The sequence below is a fragment of the Triticum aestivum genome, chromosome 7A (assembly GCF_018294505.1).
Source record: "Triticum aestivum cultivar Chinese Spring chromosome 7A, IWGSC CS RefSeq v2.1, whole genome shotgun sequence".
Lineage (NCBI taxonomy): Eukaryota > Viridiplantae > Streptophyta > Magnoliopsida > Poales > Poaceae > Triticum > Triticum aestivum.
The window spans coordinates 70887095-70910221 of record NC_057812.1 but is presented as its reverse complement, the minus strand read 5'-3'; the positions used below and the strand labels follow the sequence as shown (position 1 = coordinate 70910221).

The 23127-nt window shown below is 46.1% G+C and overlaps 3 protein-coding genes across 3 annotated transcripts; all 3 read left to right on the top strand.

Annotated features, from left to right (window-relative positions):
• Nucleotides 1–41: 41 nt before the first annotated feature.
• LOC123153041 (disease resistance protein RGA5-like) lies at nt 42–1982 on the top strand. Its single transcript, XM_044572360.1, has 2 exons — nt 42–1560; nt 1979–1982. Exons 1-2 carry the CDS (start codon nt 281–283, stop codon nt 1980–1982), a joined length of 1284 nt encoding a protein of 427 aa, XP_044428295.1. The 5' UTR covers nt 42–280.
• Nucleotides 1983–9916: 7934 nt separating this feature from the next.
• Nucleotides 9917–12674, top strand: LOC123151086 (proteasome subunit beta type-5-A). The gene is made up of 7 exons (XM_044570868.1): nt 9917–10156; nt 10244–10373; nt 11283–11389; nt 11463–11597; nt 11682–11785; nt 11881–11981; nt 12349–12674. Exons 1-7 carry the CDS (start codon nt 10028–10030, stop codon nt 12480–12482), a joined length of 840 nt encoding a protein of 279 aa, XP_044426803.1. The 5' UTR covers nt 9917–10027; the 3' UTR covers nt 12483–12674.
• Nucleotides 12675–16172: 3498 nt separating this feature from the next.
• LOC123148436 (uncharacterized) lies at nt 16173–20281 on the top strand. The gene is made up of 8 exons (XM_044567865.1): nt 16173–17176; nt 17260–17304; nt 17391–17438; nt 17519–17575; nt 17659–17751; nt 17904–17996; nt 18067–18168; nt 19946–20281. Exons 1-8 carry the CDS (start codon nt 16304–16306, stop codon nt 19949–19951), a joined length of 1317 nt encoding a protein of 438 aa, XP_044423800.1. The 5' UTR covers nt 16173–16303; the 3' UTR covers nt 19952–20281.
• The last annotated feature ends 2846 nt before the right edge of the window (nt 20282–23127 follow it).

Sequence of the window (23127 nt, the reverse complement as noted above, 5' to 3'; positions counted from 1 at the left end):
CCCAGATAATCAAATTGAACTAATGAAATGTGAGTTACATATCAAAAAAATATCACTGTTAACTTCTAACGCATATGAACTCAATGTGACATAATACATATTTCAATCAAACTAGCGATCTAGAAATGCACAGGAGCCTTATAAACCCAGAGAATAGGGCCACAACTTCAAACATCAACCACTAAATCATGGTCAGTCCATGTTCAAACACAATAGTCCAATCACAGTCAGTCAGAGTTCATTAACCAGGACAACATTACATAATCCATAATCGACCACAATGTTCACAACAACCCGCAATGTGAGTTTGTCTGAAGCATGTCTCTCTTCCAGTGATGACACGATTCATAGAATGAAACCTCTTTCTGATGAAGACTCGCGAATACTCTTACATAGAAGAATATTTCAAAGCGAGGACAAATGTCCAGAAGATTTGCAGGTAGTATCAAGAGACATCTTGAAGAAATGTGGTGGTGTACCATTAGCCATCATTACAATAGCTAGCCTACTTGCTAGTAATCAACGAGTAAAGCAAAAATATGAGTGGATGCATTTGCACAATTCGATTGGCCGTGGAGTTACACAAGGTGATATTGTGAAGGACATGAACATGATATTATCACTCAGCTATTATGATTTGCCATCCCATCTGAAGCCTTGTTTATTATATCTAAGCATCTTTCCTGAAGACTTTGAGATTAAGAGAGATTGGCTGATATGGAGGTGGCTTGCTGAAGGGTTTATCCAATGTGACAAAGAAGAAACCAGGCTGTTTGAGATCGGAGAGCGCTACTTCAACGAGCTCATGAATAGGAGCTTGATCCAGCCAGCGAAAATCAATGACGAAGGAACGGTAGTAACTTGGCGTATACATGATGTGGTGCTTGACCTTATATGCTCACTGTCAAGTGCGGAAAATTTTATCTTCATATTGAATAATGCTGAGTGCCATGCACCTAATCTGCAAAGGAAGTTTCGCAGATTATCACTTCATAATATCAAGGCAAAGGTTCAAAATCATCAGTTTGATAGCACCAGCCTGTCAAAAGTGAGGACCTTTGCTGTTTTTTCTCCCGTTGCTTGTGATTGGTTGCCATCTCTCTCAAGCTTCCATTTTTTACGTGTGCTGGATCTTGGAAATTGTGGCAGCCATGAAAGTAGCTCTGGTCTCAACCTCAAGTATGTTCGGAATTTAATTCACCTAAGATACTTAGGGCTCAAGGGTGCAGATGTTCACGAACTCCCAGTGGACATAAGCAAGCTGCAGCTTTTGCAGATACTGGACATACAAGGAACTAGAATAAATGAGTTACCTGCAAGTATTGTTCAACTAAGAAATTTGATATGCCTATCTGTCGATAGTGGCTTGAGGCTGCCAAAAGGAATGGGGAACTTGATGTCCCTTGAAGTGCTGGAACGAGTAGGCTTATCCTCATCTTCTCATATTGTGGAAGAGTTGAGGCATCTGACAGAGGTTATGACACTCAGTATTAACTGTGATAACATGGACGAGGATCTGATTGATATATTAATCAAGTCTCTTTTTTTTCGAAAAGGGGGGTCTCCCCGGCCTCTGCATCAGAACGATGCATACGGCCATCTTATTAACCAAATAACAAAAGGTGCCAACAAGGTTCCACAGTCTCCGGCCAAACAAAAAGCAAAGGATAAATGCCGCTCACACAGAGCGACAGGCGGCTAGATACAGAGACTAGCCGGAAAAAGATGCCACAACCAGCTGGCTAAAAATAGATAGGGAAACTAATTGCCTATCCTATTACATGACCGCCATTCAAACCGGTTGAAGATATCCCGAGCTACCATCTCCCAGCGGATAGATCCAGTAACCAAATGCTTCCTGGCCTCCATCGGAGTGAGTAGCGACCACGAACGGATCAGTGCCGTAGCTCGGAAAATAACCTGCAAAGAATGAATCCGTGATGTTCTGTTAAAAACCAAATCATTTCTGCAATTCCAGATAGCCCATAACAAAGCACAAACTCCAACCCGAATATGTCTTGCTACTTCAGGCTCAACCCCATTAAGCCATGTCCCAAATAAAGCATTGACCGAGGTCGGTGGAGTAATATTAAAAGCAATATGGACCGTCCGCCAAAGAACTTTGGCCAACGGGCAATCAAAGAATAAATGCTCAATCGTCTCATCCCGATCACAGAAACTACACCTAGTAGGTCCTGTCCAATTGCGTTTAATCAAGTTGTCCTTTGTTAAAATAACTTGTTTATGGACAAATCACATGAACACTTTAATTTTTAAAGGAACTTTGACAGCCCAAACATACTTGGAAGTTGGAATAGCATTCGAATTAATAACATCAATATACATTGATTTAACTGTAAATACTCCAGAGCTAGTCAACTTCCAGCGCAAAATATCGGGATGGTGAGAAAGTTGAATCTCCATCAGTCTCCTAACTAGATGAAGCCATTCTTCCCATCGATTGCCCGCTAGCGACCATCGAAACTGAATATTAAGGGGGACAGATTGGAATACCGTTGCCACGGACACCTCACGTCGTTGAGCAATCCGATATAAAGACGGATATTGAATGGCTAAAGGTGATTCACCAAGCCAAGTATCCTCCCAGAAACGTGTACTTGTACCGTTTCCAATAACAAATCTCGTCCTATTGAACATAGATTGTTTGACTTTCATTAGTCCTTTCCAGAAAGGCGAATCAGTCGGCCTGACTGCGACCTGGGACAATGTTTTAGTCTGGAGGTACTTGTTGCGGAGGATCTGCGCCCACGTGGCCTCCGTTCCGGAAGACAGCTTCCACAACCACTTACTAAGAAGGCATCTGTTCTTAACTTCAAGATTTTCAATACCAAGACCCCCTTGGTCTTTCGGTCTACAGATGATGTCCCATTTAGCAAGCCGGTATTTTCTTTTAAGTTCATCACCCTGCCAAAAGAAACGCGGCCGATAGAAGTCCAGTCGTTTCCTAACACCAACTGGGACCTCAAAGAAAGATAAGAGAAACATAGGCATACTCGTGAGCACCGAATTAATCAAAATCAAACGGCCTCCGTATGACAGGAGCTTACCCTTCCAACAGCTCAGTTTTTTCTCAAATCGATCTTCGATGCATTTCCATTCTCTGTTTGTTAGCCTACGATGGTGAATCGGAATACCAAGGTAAGAGAAGGGTAAACTCCCCAACTCGCACCCAAACAATTGCCTATAAGACTCCTGGTCGTCTTTGGCTCTACCAAAGCAGAACAACTCGCTCTTATGAAAGTTAATCTTTAACCCGGTCAATTGTTCAAACAGGCATAACACTAGCTTCATATTTCTTGCCTTGGCCAAATCATGCTCCATAAAGATGATTGTATCATCGGCGTACTGAAGGATGGAAACACCTCCCTCAACCAGATGAGATACCAACCCACCCACTTGATCATTCTCTTTAGCCCGTCCTATCAAAATTGCTAACATATCCACCACAATGTTAAACAGGATAGGGGACATCGGATCTCCTTGTCTTAGGCCTTTATGTGTCTGGAAATAATGACCTATGTCGTCATTCACTTTAATTCCCACACTCCCTTTTTGCGTAAATGAGTCGACCTGTCGGCACCAGGCTTCATCAAAACCTTTCATACGCAATGCCTGTTGGAGGAATGACCACTTAACCTTATCGTACGCTTTTTCGAAATCCACCTTAAAAATTACGCCATCTAATTTCTTGGAATGGATTTCATGGAGCGTTTCATGAAGAACAACCACCCCTTCAAGGATGTTCCTGTCCGGCATGAAAGCAGTTTGGGATTGCTGCACCACAGACTGCGCAATTTGTGTGAGCCTATTAGTCCCGACCTTGGTGAAGATTTTGAAACTCACATTGAGGAGGCAGATCAGTCTGAACTGCTCAATCCTCACAGCGTCCGTTTTCTTCGGGAGCAATGTGATAGTTCCAAAATTCAAGTGAAATAGTTGAAGCTGTCCAGAGAATAAATCATGAAACATCGGTAGTAGATCCCCCTTAACAATGTGCCAGCACTTTTTGTAGAACTCAGCCGGGAACCCATCCGGACCGGGAGCCTTATTGTTCTTCATTTGTGCAATAGCATCAAATACCTCCTTTTCTAAGAACGGGGCAACCAGGATATCATTATTAGTAGCAGACAATTGAGGCACGTCCTCGATCCTGGACTCATCGAGGGACACACAATTGTCCTCCGGCGGTCCAAATAACTGTCTATAGTATTCGGTAATATATGTTTTGAGATTATCCTGACCTACAATAGTGCCCTCATCCTGCTCTAGCTGGAAGATCCGCTTCTTTCTGTGCTTACCATTAGCAATGAGGTGAAAGAATTGAGTGTTCGCGTCCCCTTGGACTACTTTGCGGACCTTGGCACGCAAAGCCCACTTCAATTCTTCTTCGTGGAGAAGTTCTTTCAGCCTCTTCTCCGCCTCATTTTTAACCTGGAGCTCGGCGGGCAACAACATCGCGGATTCGGCTTTTACATCCAAGGCCTGTACAAGAGAGAGAAGCCTATCCTTCTCAATTTTATACACCCCACTGAGGTGCTTAGCCCAACCCCGTAAGAAACTCCTCAAATGCCTAATCTTATTCTGCCAACGCTCGACCGCCGTCCTTCCTCCAACACCCTTGGCCCACTCCCTGGCTATGATGTCTAAGAACCCCTCGCGTTCGAACCAGGCCATCTCAAATGAGAAGGTGTTTTTGTTACCCATATGGTTCGGCTCCCCTGAGTCAACGAACAATGGTGTGTGATCGGAGATTCCCCGCGTGAGAGCTTGCACCGTAACAAGAGGGAACTTCTGTTCCCATTCCACGCTGGCGAGAACCCGATCAAGCTTTTCATACGTCGGGTTTGGCAGAGCATTAGCCCAGGTAAAGTTTCTACCAGAAAGCTCTATCTCCCTTAGATCTAAGCTTTCAATAATGGTATTGAACATAAACGACCACCTGCCGTCAAAGTTATCATTATTTTTCTCCTCTCTCCTCCTAATGATATTGAAATCACCCCCGACCAGAATCGGAAGCTGTTCGGATCCACAGATCCAAACAAGATCTGCTAGAAACTCCGGTTTAAGCTCGGGTTGTGCGGCACCATAGACCGCTACCAAAGCCCAGTTGAACCCATCAACTTTAGACCTAACTCAAAACTTTACTGCGAAATCACCCATTACTACACTTCGGACTTCAAGGGAATCGCATCTCACACCCAGTAAGATACCTCCCGATCTACCTCGTGGCAGGAGACAATGCCAGTCGAAATCAATACCTCCCACAAGAGAGGAAAGAAACTGCGGCGCAAAATTCTCTCTTCCTGTTTCCGATAAAGCAATGAAATCTAACCGATGTTCCAGAGAAGCTTCAGCAAGAAACCTTCTTTTAGCCAAGTCCTTCAGACCTCTGCTATTCCAAAAGATTCCTTTCATAGTTCATCATGGAATTTTTTAGCAGTCCGAACTCTAGCACTCCTCCGAACTGCAGAATCAGGATAAATCTTTCGGTTCCACTTACGCTTTGGCTTAGTGAGCTCCGTCACCCGGTCCTCATAACCGGGTTGAACGGAACCGCCAGCTACATCATCTAAGGGCACATCCTCGCCCTCTGACTCCTGATTAGAAGATGCTAGATCCGCACATAGATTATTTAGCACTCTCACCCCTAACGCAGCAATCTCCTCATTGTTCATGGGTTTGACCGCAGCAAGATTACGAATAGTCTCTAAGGCCCGCTCTGCCTCTAAATCTAACATATCATTCACCGAATTGGAAATTTCATTATCAGTAGCGCCTAATGAAACTCCTAATTGGTTTGCATTATTAATAATCTCCTCAGGAGCAAAATGCAATAAAGAATTAGATATGTTAACGGACATACCAGCAGAGCTCGCAGCATCGTGAAGCTTGGCCGCCCTCATAGCGCACCGCTGCTGCATATCATCCACCTCCGGAAGGTCCCGAACGCGAGCACTCATCCGTCTTCCCGTCGAGACCGGGTCTGGGATCCCGCCAAAGGCAATAACCTCCTCTCGAGAATGAGGAGGCCGCGGGCTCCCAGTGCCCTCGGACAAGTGCCCGGCGGGTGGGACAAGAGACGGGACAACTGGGGCCACCTGCCCACTCCCTCCTCCTGCCCCGACCACCGGCTCAGAGCGAAGTGTCGAGGTCGCCGATGATGCGGTCCTCCTGACCGCAGACGAGGATGGGATATCTGGGGCCCTCTGCCCCAGCCCCCCCCCCCCCCCCTCCCCCAGCGTCACGGGAGACGCGGGTGTCACCGCCAGGGCCTGAGGGGAGGGATCCGAAACCACCTGCCTCGGGCTCCCACTCCTAGCACTGGCGGGCCCTGACGTGGCCGGCTTCACCGGCGTTAGAATATGAGGGGGAGAAGCCAATACCGCCTGCCCTGACTCCCGTCCCCCAAGGCGCACCTCGGGCGTAGATGCCATAGCCGGAACCACGTCTACCGGCGAAGCAGGGGACATAGGAGCGACCTCCGGCTGTACATCCCAAACTGCCGACCCCTTCCAAACCTTCGTAGTTTTGATTCATGGGACCCCTTCTTTTTCTTTTCGTCGTTATGCAGACTTCCAAAGTGGGTCAATTCAAGGTCGCTTCCTCACCTCTCCAGCCTGGCCATAGATGTGGAAGAACTGCAAGGGGATGACGTTCAGATCATTGGGATGCTGCCTGCTCTTCGGTCTCTGCGGCTGGGTGCAAGACGCGTGATGGGAAGGTTGGTTGTGAGGACCGATGCATTCCCATCTGCGAGATGCTGCATGTTCAGATGGTTTCCGACGGCGCCGTGCCTTTTCCCACCTGGAGCTATGCCAAGGGTTCAACACCTTGATTTCTGGGTATCTTATTGGTCGATCGCGATTGGTGAGGTTGACTGTGGCATGAACCACCTCCCTTCTCTCGAGCATGTCAAGGTTACTCTGCAGCGTGATAGGTTCACTGTTAACGGGGTCGATGAAGAGGTGGATATAGCCAAGGCTTTGCTGAGGCGCGCAACAGAAGCCCATCCAAAACGTCCCACCATTGAAATCTATTCGACATAAGTGCTCACATTCCTTGCCGCCGGTAAGTCACGTTTACTCATCTGAGGAACCATGAATAAATCTCTTTCCCTGAATATGCTCCTTATCATACTTGTTTGATTTATCCCTCTTACTTTCTCAATTTCAGGCCTTGAATAAAATCTTGGGAGCCAAATACTAGTAATCCAACCAGTCGCCTTTCGATAGGCAACAAACAATTCATTGCGCCGAGGCAGGCACCGGCATCTCGTTTGATTCGTGTACCGCTGCAGCTCCCGATAAGCAAGGATCATTCTCTCCAACGTATGTTCAGGCTCTGTCTTCCGCGTGTTGTTCTTGTTCAGGATGAACTATTTATTTTTTCTGCATATGCTTTCAGAAATGCAGCACCTCATTTCCTTCATTCAGTCAAGATTCGGTACAACGTAGGGTTCATTCAGTTGGCACTGTTTGTAACAATACTACCTCTACGTTTTAGTCTCTTCATTTGCAGCTTATTGTTTTGTTTTTATCGTCTTATTAGTGAAGAGTTAATTGAACTCGGCTTGTTGGCTTGTTTTGCTTTTCTCGTCACTTATTCAGTCCAGACTCGTACAATAAAAGGCAGTTGATTCAACTCCTGTTGTTGCTCCAGATTCGCTTCATGTTCGTCATGTTTTCTCTTCTTGCTGCAAGTCTTGTTTTTGGAGGTCGTGATAGAGAGCCACAAACGCTTGTCACTGGGGTTCCTTTGCAGTTGATTCAGTTTTGGGTTGCCACTTATCATAGCAGTAGCTCAGTCTACCTCCTTTGGAGTTGATTCAGTTGTGGAGCCACTGGTAGTGGAGACGCCTCGCCAGTTTGGATTTCTCGACCGCTGGGAGAGAAACAGACATGTCTGCCTGCCAACATGTAAGGTCTGGACTTGGATGCTGGCATTCGCCACGGTTAGTACTCTATCAGTGAACCTTTGAGCTTGCCAGTTTTCCTCCTAAGCAACACAGAGGTTTTACCAGTGTTCGAAGATACAGAAAACAATAAATTGACTGCTGAAGGTTAATTGCTTGTCAGCTTGTTGTTTCGATGCCTGAATATGTTCTTCATCTCTCACGAAGAAATGTATTTGTGCTGCAGATCTACCGGAATCAGTGATACATTTCGTTGCATACGATTCGCAAATCAGATGCAGAGGCGGGTGCCTGCAGAAACTGTAACTGAAAAAACAATTTTCAGATGATTGCCTCGGCTTGTGTTGGAAGCAGATGGTATTAGGAGTAGATGATATTACGCCGTATTGTTGAGAGGTCGTACTGGAAATGTACCGCTCACGTACCCTCAAGGCTACACGTGGTACTGAAAATTGAATCTGTGCGTACTCTTTATGGGTCTTCATGTGCATGAAAAAACAGAACACCGATGCCTGGAATCAGTCAACAGGTTATTGGTCTGTATGTTGCTTGCTTTGTGCTTAGCGTGTTGACAGCCTGAAGTAAGGCGCGTACAATTTACAGTTTTATAGCCCATGCGTGTGAACATGTTAGTAATCTTGAAAACTTGGGGCATTTTTAACACTGGAACATGTTCATTTTTGTCCTGCTTCTCGACCCGTTGGCTGGGCAGCTGAGGTTGCTGCCAGCCCACCCGAATTTGAGTCCCGACACGGACGCGCGGTGCTCACGGAGTTTCTCCTATAAAGAAAAGCCAATGAGGGTTAGCCTTTGGGTTGGTCTCATTTTTTTTTCTCTGGTTGACCCAATAAGAATGAATGAATGCTGAAACGTTCCAGACTGAACTTGAAGCATCGTGTGAGAAAGGAGGGAGCAGCACTCCGGTACAGTAGCGAACACGAAGGGGAGTGAATGCAATCTCAAGTCTTTAATTTTTCAAACAACTTCTTAAAATCTCATCATTTTTCAAAAAAAGAAATGTTTTGAAAATAAAAATAAAGAAATAAAAATTGATGAAACCTAGTGAGAAGAAACAGCAGAAAAAAAAACTAGCAAAATGGACCAGAACCTTCCCAAAAATTCCTAAAACTAAAGAAGGGCCAAAAGATACCTTCTAGAAGGTTTACAACACCGATGTGCACGCTAGCTAAAATGGACAACCATGTGTGAAACCCCGCCAACTTGACGCTACGCTTGATGCGTCGAATAGGTTTTGCCAGACAGATGTTCCTTTTGCTGCGGGCGATATATAGACAGGGCGGTCTTTTTAGTGGAAAGAGAGAGAAGGAGACGAAGCTTCTTCACACGAAACTGTCCGAGACGGGACTTCCTAATCAGCGCCTTTTGCGCCAGTTAGGAGAAGTGACGCTCACACACATGCTCGGTCAAGCCGGCCCATTAAAGCTAGCTCGTGTCGGCTGACGGTTTGACCTTTTAACCTCTGATGATAGTTTGACCTGTTGACTTCTCAGAGAATTGGAAAAGGGTATCAAATTTGCAAAAATATATCATGAATTATAAAAAACCATGAATTAGTAAAAGTCCTCCATTTTGAAAAAAAAACTCTCAAATTTGAAAAAAAATGTCCGTGAATATAAATAAATGCTCATGAATTTGCAAAAAGTTCATCGAATTTTAAAAGGTTCACAAATTTTTAAATAATTTGAGAATTTGAAGAGTAAAATTCCATGTTTTCTTTTAAAATTAGCTAACAAAAACCGGCCAAATAACGGACAGAAACAAAACACAAAGAACCGGCCACCAGAAAAAAAACGCAGAAGAACCATATTACGACTACAGTTCTAAGTGGGCCGGCCCGTTGGGTCGGGGTGAGTATCTATCCTTTTACAAGTCGGGCGCGCACGCAGCCCGGCCCAATCCCTCTACAAGCAGGCCCGCAGGCCCGCGACCAGGCCTCTCTTCATCTTCTTAGGCCGCAAGAAAAGGGGGGGGGAGAGGGAGACCGAAGAAGAGGAAAATCCCGAGAGGCCAAAGAGAAAAAAGCTCACTTCATCGCCTCAGCCCCGCCGCACCCCCACACCCGCCGACGACGCGATGATTCCCAACCTCTCCGCCCTCGAGAACCACTTCGGCGCCGCCGCCGCCGGCAGCGACGACCTCGGCGGCCTCTTCTCCGCCGACGCCGCTGGCCAGCTCGCCCTCGAGTTCCCCACCTGCAACGACGTGCGTGAGCCCCTCCCCCGATCCCCTTCTCCCTCGCCCCGATCCGCCGCCGTCTGATCCCGTTTGTTGTTTTCTCCCCGGTGGCAGTTCGATGGGTTCCAGAAGGCGACCAAGGAGATGGTGAACAACAAGAAGGGGACCACCACGCTCTCCTTCATCTTCGACAAGGGCGTCATCGTCGCCGCCGACTCCCGGGCCAGCATGGGCGGCTACATATGTGAGTCCCCCTCCTCCTTCTTTCCCCTGGGCCCGCGTCCCGGTGCTAGTGCTAGGGTTTGGTCGCGCGGGGCCTCGATTCGCGGCCTGGATGCGTGATTTAGGGTCCGGGAGTTTTAGATCTCCTCGCCGAATCTGGCCCCTTTGTCGGGCGATTTTGTTTGGGATGGCACGTTTGTGATTAGCAATGTTGGGGATGTGTTTGCTTACTCTTGTGCACTAGGGTGTGGGTCTTCGTATCTAGTAAGTAATTCAGGGCAGTGATTCATATTTTTGTAAAATCTCAAATCAACCTGAGTAGGATGTGAAGAACTTCTGCTTAGGTTTAGTGGGCAGCAGAGAAAAACAGGCACAATCTCACAACAGTTGAGCTGCAAAGTGCAGTGCCATAGCCACACAACAGTTGTGGTGACTCTGCTTGGCTATGGCGATTCATTTGGATCATGTGATGAATACAAAGACACAGATTGAGGTTGGATGCTAACGATCTGCTGTGGCTAAGAAGAGATGTACTCTGTAGACTAGTAGAATTGCTAATGATAGAGTTGGTGAATCTATGTGATGTAGAGATACACTAAGATCATGCAAAAATATATATTAGTTTTGCTAATGCTTACCAGTGAATTCAGTCTGCTTATTTGAAGGTCCAACATTTGTGCATACTGATTTGTGTCCTTTGTGGTTTGGAGAAAGAAAATAGAAGGCTGTGGTTATTGTATAATGTCTATTTTTCTGCAAGCTCTAATCCTTCTGCAAAATTGCCCTTGCGTGTTTGTTATCATTGAGAAGACTTTCTGAAAGAACTATTTGTTGTTGTAGAAGGCTTTTGTCTGATGCAAGGATTATCACTTAAACATTCATCAGATTTTATCTCTGTTCTTTACATGACCGCTTATTTCTTTTCCTGCAGCCTCGCAAACTGTGAGGAAAATCATCGAGATTAATCCCTACATGCTGGGAACCATGGCTGGAGGTGCTGCTGATTGTCAGTTTTGGCATAGAAACTTGGGGGTCAAGGTAAAACGACACCTGCTTGTCTACTTGCATCTCATCTCTGCATAGTAAGACTAACAATAGATTCTTCATTCAGTGCCGGCTCCATGAGCTTGCGAACAAGCGAAGGATCTCTATTGCTGGTTCTTCAAAGACGTTAGCTAATATCCTTTACTCGTACCGCGGGATGGGACTTTCAATCGGTACAATGATTGCTGGATTTGATGAAACTGTGAGTCGCCCTTTGACATATATATTAGTCTCTTTAACCTGTACGGTCTATGCTTATGTCTTAACTGTTTTGCTCTTGATGTAGGGTCCGGGCTTGTACTATGTTGATAGCGAGGGTGCAAGGCTCAAGGGAAGCCGATTCTCTGTTGGTTCTGGCTCTCTATATGCTTACGGTATCTTGGATGAGGGGTAGGTTTTTTTGTAATACCTCTAGTATGTTGCTTTGCTCGCTGCTCATATTATCTGGAAGTTGCATCCCCTTATATTTGTGCTTTACATTTCAGTTACAAATTCAACATGTCAGTTGAGGAAGCTGCTGAGTTAGCTCGGCGGGCTATTTACCATGCAACATTCCGTGACGGAGCTAGTGGTGGCTGTGTTAGTGGTATGCATTCTGTTTCTTGGAATTTGTCCTGATATTTGTTTTAGAAATTTTGTACATAACCCTGTTTTACATAACTGTCTACTTATGCCATTATGAAGCAAACAGTAATAACAGCAAACAGCCTTTACCAATATATTCTGGACATACTGTTATCATTACAATTTTAAACCAAGCTGCCTTGGTTGATATGTTTATGTTGCATCCATGATCTAATAAAGCATTGAACAAGTAATGCTGAAGCCCTGATCCATTCTTGAATCTTGATAGGCCTGTAGGACAGCGGGACTTGTGTGATCTTCTTGAACATCTGCTCCTGCCTGAGTTCACGTATTCTGCCTGACTATTACCTCTTTTGCTTCGATTTCAGTCTACTACGTTGGCCCTGACGGCTGGAAGAAGCTGTCCGGAGATGATGTTGGAGAGCTGCACTACCACTACTACCCAGTCCAGGCGGCTCCCGTCGAGCAAGAGATGGCCGAGGCCCCCTCTGCGTCAACCTGATTGATGTCGTACGAAATTCCGTGAACTGTGCTGAAGCACCTTGTTTTATGGACTGGGGGCTTGTTTGTCTCCTCCTCGACATTAGAGTGTTCTCTTCTGAGACCTGCTGATGTTCGACTTACACATCTGTTATGGAAGTGTGGTTGTAGACTGATGAATGTTATAGATGTTTCCATTGAAGTTTCATTTGAATTCGCTTGCTTGCCTGTTGTTATGAGTTTGTGTTGCTGCTGGATAGTCTGGGCCTAGGGTGGGCAAATGAAGATGCTTTTTAAATCAACGGCCGGTGAGGTGACTACGAACTGAGAAGTGAACTGATGGTCCGATAGATGCTGAACAATCGTGCTGTAAACATTAGGCGAAAAAGTCTCATATTCAAACCTCACTTTTTGCACGCAGAGGTAAAAAGATGGACTGGTTCGTTTCCTACAGAACCGGCGGCACTGCAGGTTTCAAGCATTTCGTTCCTCTCTGAATTTTACTGCTCTGATGCTTATCGGAGTAGTAAAAATATCTTTCTTTAGGCAATGTAAGACATCTTCTCAAATGGTAAGTGTCACACAATGTGGCATGAAGTAACAATGCCCCGACGTTTTTATAACTAAAATTGTCATAAAGAAAGAAAATCTAAAAAAAGATATAACTAAAATTGTTATAAAGAAAGAAAATCTAAAAAAAGACCGAAACTAGCCATCCAAACAAAATATTGTCATACTTCATAACTAAAGTTGCCATCCTCAGTTAACTAAAATTGTCATCAAAAAGACGTCAGGGGCGGAATTGCTTCGTGCCACACTCATGGCACTTGTCAGGGTCCAATATCTTTTCGTGAGATATTCTCTTTGATGATTTTTTCTTTGGTACTACAGTATTTCCGCAACCAAAATAGAAACGCATGCACTGCCGCCCCTTTCTCTTCTTCCCTTTCCCATAGCGCAACCGTCGACCCAAATCTTCCGCTCGCCAGGAGGAATTGCCGCCTGCGATGACGCGACGAAGCCGGGAACGCCGCGCAGCCGCCGACGAGGGAAACTAGGCGGCAGCGCGTGCCGCCGCCAGCCCCCTGCATACGACGCCAACAAGGAGCGCCGCCACGCCGAGGAGGTGCTCTACCTCCACTCCCTTTGGCGCATCGGGCCGCCCGCCCCTGCCCCCGCCAGAGACTCCCACCCCACCCGTGCCGCCTCACTGAGGAGGATGTGGCTATGAGGATGGGCGTGTGGAAGACTTAGATCCCAGCCAGTCTGGTAACTACCAACAGCAGCAGTCCTACACCAGACGGTCACGCAACAGTCCTACACCCAGACCAGCGTGGGCGCACAGCAAGAGCAGCATTGGGCCACCGGACAAGAGCAGAAGGAGGGGAAGGAGGAGGAGGAGGAGGGTGAGGACGGCGAGGACGATGATATCCGGATGATACAGCCGGCGATCCGAAGAATAAGGGTAGAGGGAGAAAGCTTCAACATGCGGGAAGGCGAGTTGTCGTGTGATGCATGATTAGCCACTAGCCTCGATCTGATCCATGGCATGGAGCAAAAGGACACACCATTTTGGAAAAAAACATTCACATTTGGTTCCACGAACACAAACATTTCAGCACTTACTCCGACGCGGGCATCCGCAACCGTGAATCAAAGTCCCTCAACCATAGATGGTACACCATCAAGAGGACGTGTCCAAGTATTGCGGGCACATGAAGCATCTCATCGCACGGTGGCCTAGCGGTGCACAAATTACCAAGCAAGTAAGCTGATCGCTAGCCGGATGTGCTTAGTTTTGTTGCTCACTAGACGGATATGCATTGTTCACAATGTGTCACTTTGTAGCCTTCTCGTGCTTGTTTGGTGTACAAGAAGTTGGAGAAGAACTTCACCGTCACGCATTGTTGGTTGAAGTTGAATGGACAACCAAAGTGGAACCTTTTTATAGCCAAGACCGCCGCCCAAGCCACAGAGGAGAAACCGGTGACCCTACCGACCCAACCCAAGAACCGCCAAAAAAGGTAGAAGATTTTTACGGGGAAAGAAAGTTGGAGGAGGAAAGAGTGAAGCGAGAAGGTGCGGTGGCAAGCTGATGGAGAGGCTCGAGGACATCTTGTCAAAGAAGGAGGCATGCGTGAAGCGCTCAGACCTCAAGGAGGAGAAAAATGCGGAGAGGTTCAAATTGTTGATGGAGGCGACAGACAAAAAGTTCAAGCTCGAAGAGAGGAGGACCATGATCAAAGAGAGGAAAGCCGCGCTCAAGGAAAAGAAGTTGAAGATTCACAGCCAATGCGGATGATACCAATATGTTGACCTTGAATTTGGATGCTTGGATGCCACGCAAGAATGATCATGCAATCTGTCTGCTACCAGATGTTGCAGTGGCAGAAAAATGAGTTGATAGCGGCGGACAATGAGGCGGAGGTGGACGCGGACGCGGAGGTTGCCTACGCGCCGACGACGACACCTTGATCGGTGAGCAGATGGCTGGGATTGCCGGTCCGGCAGGGCATAAATTTGCACGGACTGCCGAACAGATGTTCTTTTGGATTCAGGCATGTAAAAACTAAGCATACTTGCCTCCTTTTAGTTGTGATTGGGCATGCGATCCAGCGCTGGTGTGACCCGGCGCGCTGTATGGATCAAACTATATTTAAATTTTAAATTGACCTTGACTGATGGCATTGGATGGCCGGCTCCGCATCCTTATTCGGAGGAATGTCGGAGAAAATCTGCGTGTTGCTGTCGAAGATGCCATAAGATATTTTTTTAGCCATAGGAGTGTCGCAGTAAATATTTTTTTAATCTAGGACGCCGCTAACTGCCACACGTGTAGCAGGAAGGGAGACGCACCACACGTCTCTAATGCAAACAAATTGCCACGTCATTGCATGCATGCATGTAGGAATCTTTTTGGATTTTCAGTTTTTAAAATGTTTTATCTCTTAAACAAAAAATCCGATTGAAGATCCGTTTTCACCATTAAATCCCTCACGATGAGATCTTCGAAACTAGATCCCATGTTGATATGTTTTGATGAAAAAAAAATTGGATTAAAAGTTGCCATGTCTATTGCATATGAATTGCCATGATGTTTACACTAAAGTTGCCATGATATTTTTCAGCTATTTTCTTCTACATTAGAAGTAAATTTTGACATTTATAAAACGGGAAATTAAGAAACTAGACTTGCCATGAACCATAAACTAAAATTGCCATGATACATGCACGTAAAATTGCCATGGTTCATACAAAAAATAATTTTCATGGTCAAAGTACTGGAGTTGCCATCATCAAAATACTAAAATTGCCATGATCTACAAACTAAAATTGCCACATGGCAACTTTAGTTTAAGCCGTATGGCAACAGCAGTGTAAACATCATGGCAACTTCTGGGCAAAAAAAAAATTTCGTCGAAACACATCAACATGGGGTCTAGTTTTGAAGATCTCGTCGAGACGGATTTAATGGTGAAAGCGGATTTTTAGTTCGCCTTTTTATTTAGGAGATACAACATTTTTAAGCCGAAAATCAATTTTTTTTACTGATGTCATCTATTCATACATGGCAAAATGAATGGTGATGGAGCCGTGTGGGCGACGTGCAAACGCCCACACGTGTGGGTGTTAACATTTTCGTTAATCTAAGTAGTAAGGGAATATCTTTTTGTGAGATATTCTTTTGATGATTTTTCGGCGGCCCAAGCGGCTGGGCTCCTCCCGCAACCAAAAATAGAAACTCAGCCGCCGCCGCGGCGCCGCCCCTTTCTCTTCTTCTCCCTCCCTGAGCGCAACCGCCCACCCAAATCCCCCGCTCGCCACGAGGAACCGCCGCCTGCGATGACGCGCCGAAGCCGGGAACGCCGCGCGGCCGCCGGCGACGGAGACCCCGCCGGCCCCCCGCATTACGCCCCCGACGAGGAGCGCCGCCTCGCCGAGGAGGTGCTCTACCTCCACTCCCTCTGGCGCAGCGGCCCGCCCGCCCCCGCCGGTCCTCCCGCGCGACCCGCCGGGGGCTCCCGCGCCACCCGCGCCAGCGCCGGAGGCTCCCGCCCCGCCCGCGCCCGCCCCAACCAGCGGAAGCGCCGCAGGACCGAGCGCCCCGCCGCGGATTCCGAGGAGCCCGGCGCCGACTGGCCCCTCGCGCCCTCCCCGCCCGCCTCCCCATCCCCCGCCTCCTGGCCCGACGCCGCCCCCTCCTCCCCCGCGCCCAGGCCGCAGCCGCAGCAGCAGCCTTCCCCCGCCTCGCTCGCGCAGCGGGACGCGCTCCGCGCCGCCGAGGAGTTCTTCTCCGCGCGCGGCGCCGATGGCGACGACGAGTCAGAGGGGTCCGAGTCGGAGGACGGCGGCGACGCGGCGGCCGAGTTCTTCCTGGGGCTGTTCGAGCGGGACGCCGGGCTGCGGGGGTACTACGAGCGGAGCCACGAGGAGGGGGAGTTCCGGTGCATGGGGTGCGTGGGGAGGAAGAGGAAGGGCAGGGGCCAGGCCAGGAGGTTCCGGGACTGCGTCAGCCTCGTGCACCACGCGCGCGACGCCACGCGCTGCGGCAGGCCGCTTGCGCACCGCGCGCTCGCCGCCGCCGTCTGCCGTGTGCTCGGCTGGGACGTCAAGCGGCTGCCCAGCATCGTCATCGACCCCTGCGGCACGCTCGGCCAGGCGCTGCTCGCCAGGGAGGGGGCGAGTGCCGCCGCTTCCACCGCCCAGGAGGCAAAGGTTCTCAGCCCATTCGTTGCTGCAGGTCGCTCACTGACGAGACTTTGTGCTGTAACTTAATTTGATTTAATTGTTGATCGCAGGAGAATGTTGATAGTGTGCACAATGATGGCGTGGATGCAGTGAAGGTGTGCGCCTTGTTACGTTAAAATGGTGGTTATTGGTGGTTGGTGAGATTGCTGGTCAGCTGATCTGGTTTTGTTATTGATTTCAGGAGGATGTTGGTTCGGAGAAGAAGGGCTCCTTGAATGATGACAGGAAGGTAACGCTGGCGTGCAAAGTTGATCACTGACGAGATCACGATACTACTGCTTGTTATTCTGATTTGGTTGTTGATTGCAGGAGGATGTTGATAGTAGAATGAATGAGGCCGCATTAAGTGATGGGGATGGAGCAAAGGTCTGCAACATACAACATAAATGATTACTGATCGATCATGAGATTGTTGCTTGGTTATGTTCTGATTTGGTTGTGACTTTCAGGACGGTGTTGATACAGGGAAGATTGGCCCTCCAAGTAATAACAATGATGGAGAGGTTCATGTGCAAGGGAGTGGTGCAGGAACTGCTGAAAAGGTCTGTATCGATGATAATTAGCCATATAAAGGTTAAAACTCCAATATGATGTACAATAGTATTTTCATGATTTTGGTTGTTCAGTATTTTCTTATCACATGCGGTCTACTGCTTTCTTACACTATCTGACATAACTGTTGTTTGGCATGCAGGAAGGTGCTATTGGCACTAAACAGGAGCATCCTAAGAGTGCAGATGATATGAGGGGCACTTGTAATGTCAGACTAGAAAACAATTCATCAAAGGTGCATCTCTAACCTTCACATTTGCATAATGTGATTGTTTTTTATTGCTTATTGTTATTTTGGCACGCAGGAAGAAGCTGCTACAGAGAATAAGGAGGAGCATACTGACGGTGTTGTTGACTCTCGAGATGATATTGGTAACTTGGGAAACAATTTAATGGACTCATCAAAGGTATTGTCTCTCTCTCTCTCTTAACTCGTCGCATATCAGCATGCTTGAAATCAATCTGTTTTAACTTGATGTGTTGTGTGCAATCACTACCTTAGGTGTACTCGTGCACTCATGACATCTGGACATCGCGATAGGAGATTCTAGATTGACAAGCCACTCACTGAACGTGTTATCCTCCACCTGCCCATCCTAGCCTCGCCAGTTTACAGCCCTCTCACCCAACCAAAAACCTTAACCCATGACTGGGCAGGGCCAACGATGAACGGGCGTAATGCCACAACAATAATGGCGGCCCATTTCTGCCTGCCAACCCAAGCCTTGCCTGCAACTGTCTTTGGCCATCCAACCTCTGCTCCCATGTCTCCTGCCTCCCTGACCAACCTTACCGGATCAGGACCTTGTCCCATCCTGATCCGGTCACATGACTCGTGCCACCGATGGGGCCATCATCATGGGTAGTTGGTACTCCCACCGACTTCACAGCTTGCACAATGTTGTCAGATCTGCTGCATCTGCATTTCAAAGATTACATGCATTACCAGACGTCATGTATATTTTTGTTATGCATTTTTGGGACACTTTTTAGGTAAATGGAAGCAAACACTGTTCCGACCTCCTTCATCAAAAGATACACATGTTTGGTGCATTATCTTATATTTTTCTATTTTGTATTTTTGTACTGGTTGGTAATAGTATAGTTTGTTGAAAAAGTAGCATGTCAAACATTATATTTGTGGGTTGCATTGGCGTACATAGATATTTTTTCTAATGCATTTTTGTGATAGGCAAACATATTTGTCATACATTTTTTTTATTCATTCAAATTATAAAATTGGATGTGAGGAAGTGAGTCTCAGCCAAATGTGTGGAGGGTTGACGTGAAGACATACTAAGTGGCATGATATTTGATGTCCACCAGTCCTGATTTGGATTCTCAACCACATGTTCTTGTCGAACTATCCAGATCTCTTTTTTGTAGCATGATATCCAGATCTCAGTAGTGCTGGAGTACACCAAAAATGGTAATTGAACAACAAGATACTCCACACATGCATTTCGAAACTCAGTTTTGACAATTAATTTGACTAACCAGAAGTGGGTTATGTTCTACAAAAATTGTTTTATCGGATTCGTGTTTGAACAAAGTTTCCAATGGTATAATTCTTTATGACATAGGAGTATAAGACATAATCAAATTAGTGGTCAAAGTTAAATCATGCAAAACAAGGACGCCATGTAAAAGGGGACAGAGGGAGTATGCCTTTTCTCATGCATTTGGCCCAAAATCAGTTGAAATGTGTGCTGTGATGATAAACTATTGTGATGGTGTGGATTTTCTGGCCCAGATGAAGATTAGGTAAAATAATACTCCCTCTGTCCCAAATTACTTGTCTTAGATTTGTCAGATACAAATCTAAGGCAAGTAATTCGGGACGGAGGTAATAGAAAGGTAGACTTAAAAGGTTCTTAAGAGAATCTGCTCGGCTGACTAGCTAGCTATGTTACGAACAAACAATAGAAGTTTCTGAATAGAAATCCTGAATGTATATAATTGGATGAAGTATGTATAAATTTGAAGGAGCAAATATCATCCCACAATGTACATCCAGTAATTTATTTGACTTCTTTTAGGGAGTGTTTGTGTGTGTGGAGTTTGCAGATGTGAACCGAGATCATCCGAACATTCTCCTAGCTGGCTGTTGTGACCCACATACTTCTTGATGACATCACTATTTGGCTACTTGCTGATGCTAAGTTCATGTTTTCTGGAATGCAGAGTTGAAAGTTGAGATTGTGCTGTGTACACACGAACTGAAGGAGCACATCCTGGCATCTATCCAATTCGACCATGTGGAGAATGCGGGCGACCATTTCCTATTTTGTTTCGTGAATTCTACCTGAGCATTTCTCGATTTTGCAGTTGTGTAGTTAATCAACTGTTCTTCCGTGGCCCAACTGAGCATAGCTCGTTCTCTCACTGGAGCACTCTCATGTTAAAGAGAGAAGTTTCTCTTGTGGCCAGTCAGATTCAGTTGCAATTTCTTGAAATGAATGAAGCGATGTGGTCCTTCTTTCCCTCCAAATCGAAAGGTTTCTGAGCTTTGTTGTGGTATTGCTTGCAATTTCGACAAAATATGGTTGGAGTAAAGAATCCCTTCCTTCTCCAACAGGCGAGTCTTTGACCAATTTTTCTATCAAGGAATTCAAACACCCTACTCTGTCCGTTTTAAAATACTCGGAAGCCCTATTCAAACTTTTGTAAGTTTGGCCATGTAATATATAGAAAAATATATTAGCAGCTGCAAGACTACAACATCAAATAACTCTCTTTAAAAGACACGCCGATTGCCAAGATTAAACGGAGTCTCGAGGTAGGAAGAGCCTGGGGAGACCTTATTCCAACATACCATGGCCACCACCACATTTTCATGTCGCCACAGAAACAAAAATCTAAGGAAAAGAAAACGAGATGTGTGTGTCCCCACTCCTCTCACCATTGACAAGGCCGCCGATCGAGGAAGAGGAGGGATACCGAGGCAGTGGCATGTAGAAAAGCTTTGGTGGCAGCAGCTAGGTTGGAAACCCCAGACGGAGTTTACTTTGAGGAATTTACACTATACTAGAAGAACGCCCGTGCGTTGCAACGGGGCCACATTAACTTTAAGAGTTCAATATTACGACATTGGCGACCTTTTTTATCATCAAATCCTCACACACACAGACACACACTCTCCCTCCCTCTTCCTCACTCTCTATCCCCCTCTCCCTCTCTCTCTAACACACACACATATCCATCTTATTGGGTACGGGACCATAATCCATCTATTTCACATATACACGCTAGTGCATAACAATATGGATTATGTGTATTATATTTGCCACCAGAACTGAGGGAATTAATTTCATGTAAATCGACCAGCCACAGCTCCAAGAATACGCGCACGAGGTGGCTCGGGTCGGCGTCGGCGCCGTCCAGCGCGGGCCACGGGCCCGCTTCCAAGTGCACGTGCAATGCACGTCTTCACAAATATTATAACCAGATGTGAGAAATCACATGCATAGAAAAGACATTCTGATAGTAATCCAAATACCATACTCAATTGAATACCTAACCTGGACAATACTCTTATTTCTATGCGCCAGAAAAAATGGAATAGCAAAGCTAAGTATGCCTACATACGCTCAGATTATATATAAGAATCTTGGGTGAACAATTGCAACAAAGCACTAAGCAGCGATACATTTAAATAAAAAATCCATTAACTATGCAGGCGGCAGGCTTGTTACAACATAGAGAGATAGGAAAATGTCACCTCCAGTAATGTAGCGTGAAGGAGTGGAACGAAGCATGAATGAGCGGTTGTCTGTTCTTCTCCATGTACATGGATCAGCAGTAGAGGCCAAGTATATAAGTACTTGACCGAACTCCACTCTTCGTGTACGGAGAGCCATGTCACCTTCTCGCCGCTGCAGCATGGGAGGACGGCTGGTTCACGTGACCCTCCAGCTGGGGGATCCATGGTGGCTGACCGTCGAGCTCGAGGCAGAGAAGTTGAGGGCAGTAGTGGCGAGATCCATGCCGGCCAACCGGGCGAAGAGGAGGTCGTCGGGGAGGGACACATCGGCAAGATCCGGTCACCACGCGGCCTGAAGAGCAACAATGATCTCCACAAGCTGTAGGCCGACGGCGTGCTCCATCCCTTGCGATGGGGTGACCATGGCGGTGGCCACAGCTCCTCATGCTCGCCTCGATCTCGGCGACACACCCTGAGTGTAGGAGGCAGCAACGACCTCGACGAAATCATGACCTCCATCCCGGAACGCAATCATGTCGCTCTAAATAAATGGATTCAATCATGTAATCATGTGACTCCAATTACTTCGGATTGTTATGTGCACACTAAGCGGGGTGCAGTTAGGAAAGAAAATGTTTTCTAATTAAAGTGATTGAGTGATTTAAGGTAAGGTTAATTAATTTAGATTTGATTTTAGTGATTGTTAGTAAAATATGATGCGTCTTTAAAATCTTTTATTTGTTTCCTTAAAATCTATTATTTGTTTCCTAAAGAAATTTACAATAATGGAAGGTATCGGTTGATTTGGATAAGTTAGTAAATTTAGATCCGTGAATGTGTGCACGCTTGAAAAGTGCTGATTTGCAAGGAAAGGGCTGAAGGGTAAATAAACCGGTGAATAAGAAACCAGCATCGGAAAAAATCTACGACGGTTAACCTACGAAAAAAACCGGACGAAAGTGGTGGGACGAAAAAAAACCTGAAAGCAAGACTACCAACTGCTTCATTAGAAGTAGAGATTGTGTATTGCTCACAACCGCATGATAGGTAAAATGTGATTGGTAGTTTGATATCTGAAAACTAGTTTAATTTACACTATATCAATTCCAGTACCAAGTGTTTGTTTGGCCAGAATGAGGAAAGGGAATGGGAGTTTACACGTTGGAGTGTAATAGGGGATTAGGCACGAGAAGTTGAATTTTAGTCTCAACTAATAGAACGCCCGTGCGTTGCCACGGGCTTTTAAAATATTTTTGTTGAGTTGTATAAACATAATGGATGTAAATTTTCACATATAGAGATAAGATAGTACGGGAATGTTGGTGCTTTGTCACGTGTTACGAAAATATTTTGCTAAAATTATGTAAACACAACGCATGTCCAATTTTGCATGCAGAGACAAGATAGCACGGGCACAATCGGGGTATTTATTGAAGTCCAATTCACTTGTAAAATTGATAAAAGAGATAAATTAACAATGTATACATATAGAGCGATGATCCAATTAAAATTCTATTACAAATTAATATCTATTGTTCCTTGTTGTGTTTACGCAATTCTCACACAATATTAGAAAATGGTGTTTTTAGCTTCATTCACACGATATTTAAGCAAGTATAATACAAACTTCTTCCTGAGCCTACATTGGTCAGCTACATTTTGA

What these genes read in the sequence shown, in the direction of transcription:
- LOC123153041 (XM_044572360.1), top strand. Translation starts at nt 281, where the DNA reads ATGTTCACAACAACCCGCAATGTGAGTTTGTCTGAAGCATGTCTCTCT.
- LOC123151086 (XM_044570868.1), top strand. Translation starts at nt 10,028, where the DNA reads ATGATTCCCAACCTCTCCGCCCTCGAGAACCACTTCGGCGCCGCCGCC. An exon ending in CAGCATGGGCGGCTACATAT is followed by an intron (nt 10,374 to 11,282) that starts GTGAGTCCCCCT and finishes CTTTTCCTGCAG; the next exon opens with CCTCGCAAACTGTGAGGAAA. An exon ending in TAGTGGTGGCTGTGTTAGTG is followed by an intron (nt 11,982 to 12,348) that starts GTATGCATTCTG and finishes CTTCGATTTCAG; the next exon opens with TCTACTACGTTGGCCCTGAC.
- LOC123148436 (XM_044567865.1), top strand. Translation starts at nt 16,304, where the DNA reads ATGACGCGCCGAAGCCGGGAACGCCGCGCGGCCGCCGGCGACGGAGAC. An exon ending in ATGGCGTGGATGCAGTGAAG is followed by an intron (nt 17,305 to 17,390) that starts GTGTGCGCCTTG and finishes TATTGATTTCAG; the next exon opens with GAGGATGTTGGTTCGGAGAA. An exon ending in GTGATGGGGATGGAGCAAAG is followed by an intron (nt 17,576 to 17,658) that starts GTCTGCAACATA and finishes TGTGACTTTCAG; the next exon opens with GACGGTGTTGATACAGGGAA.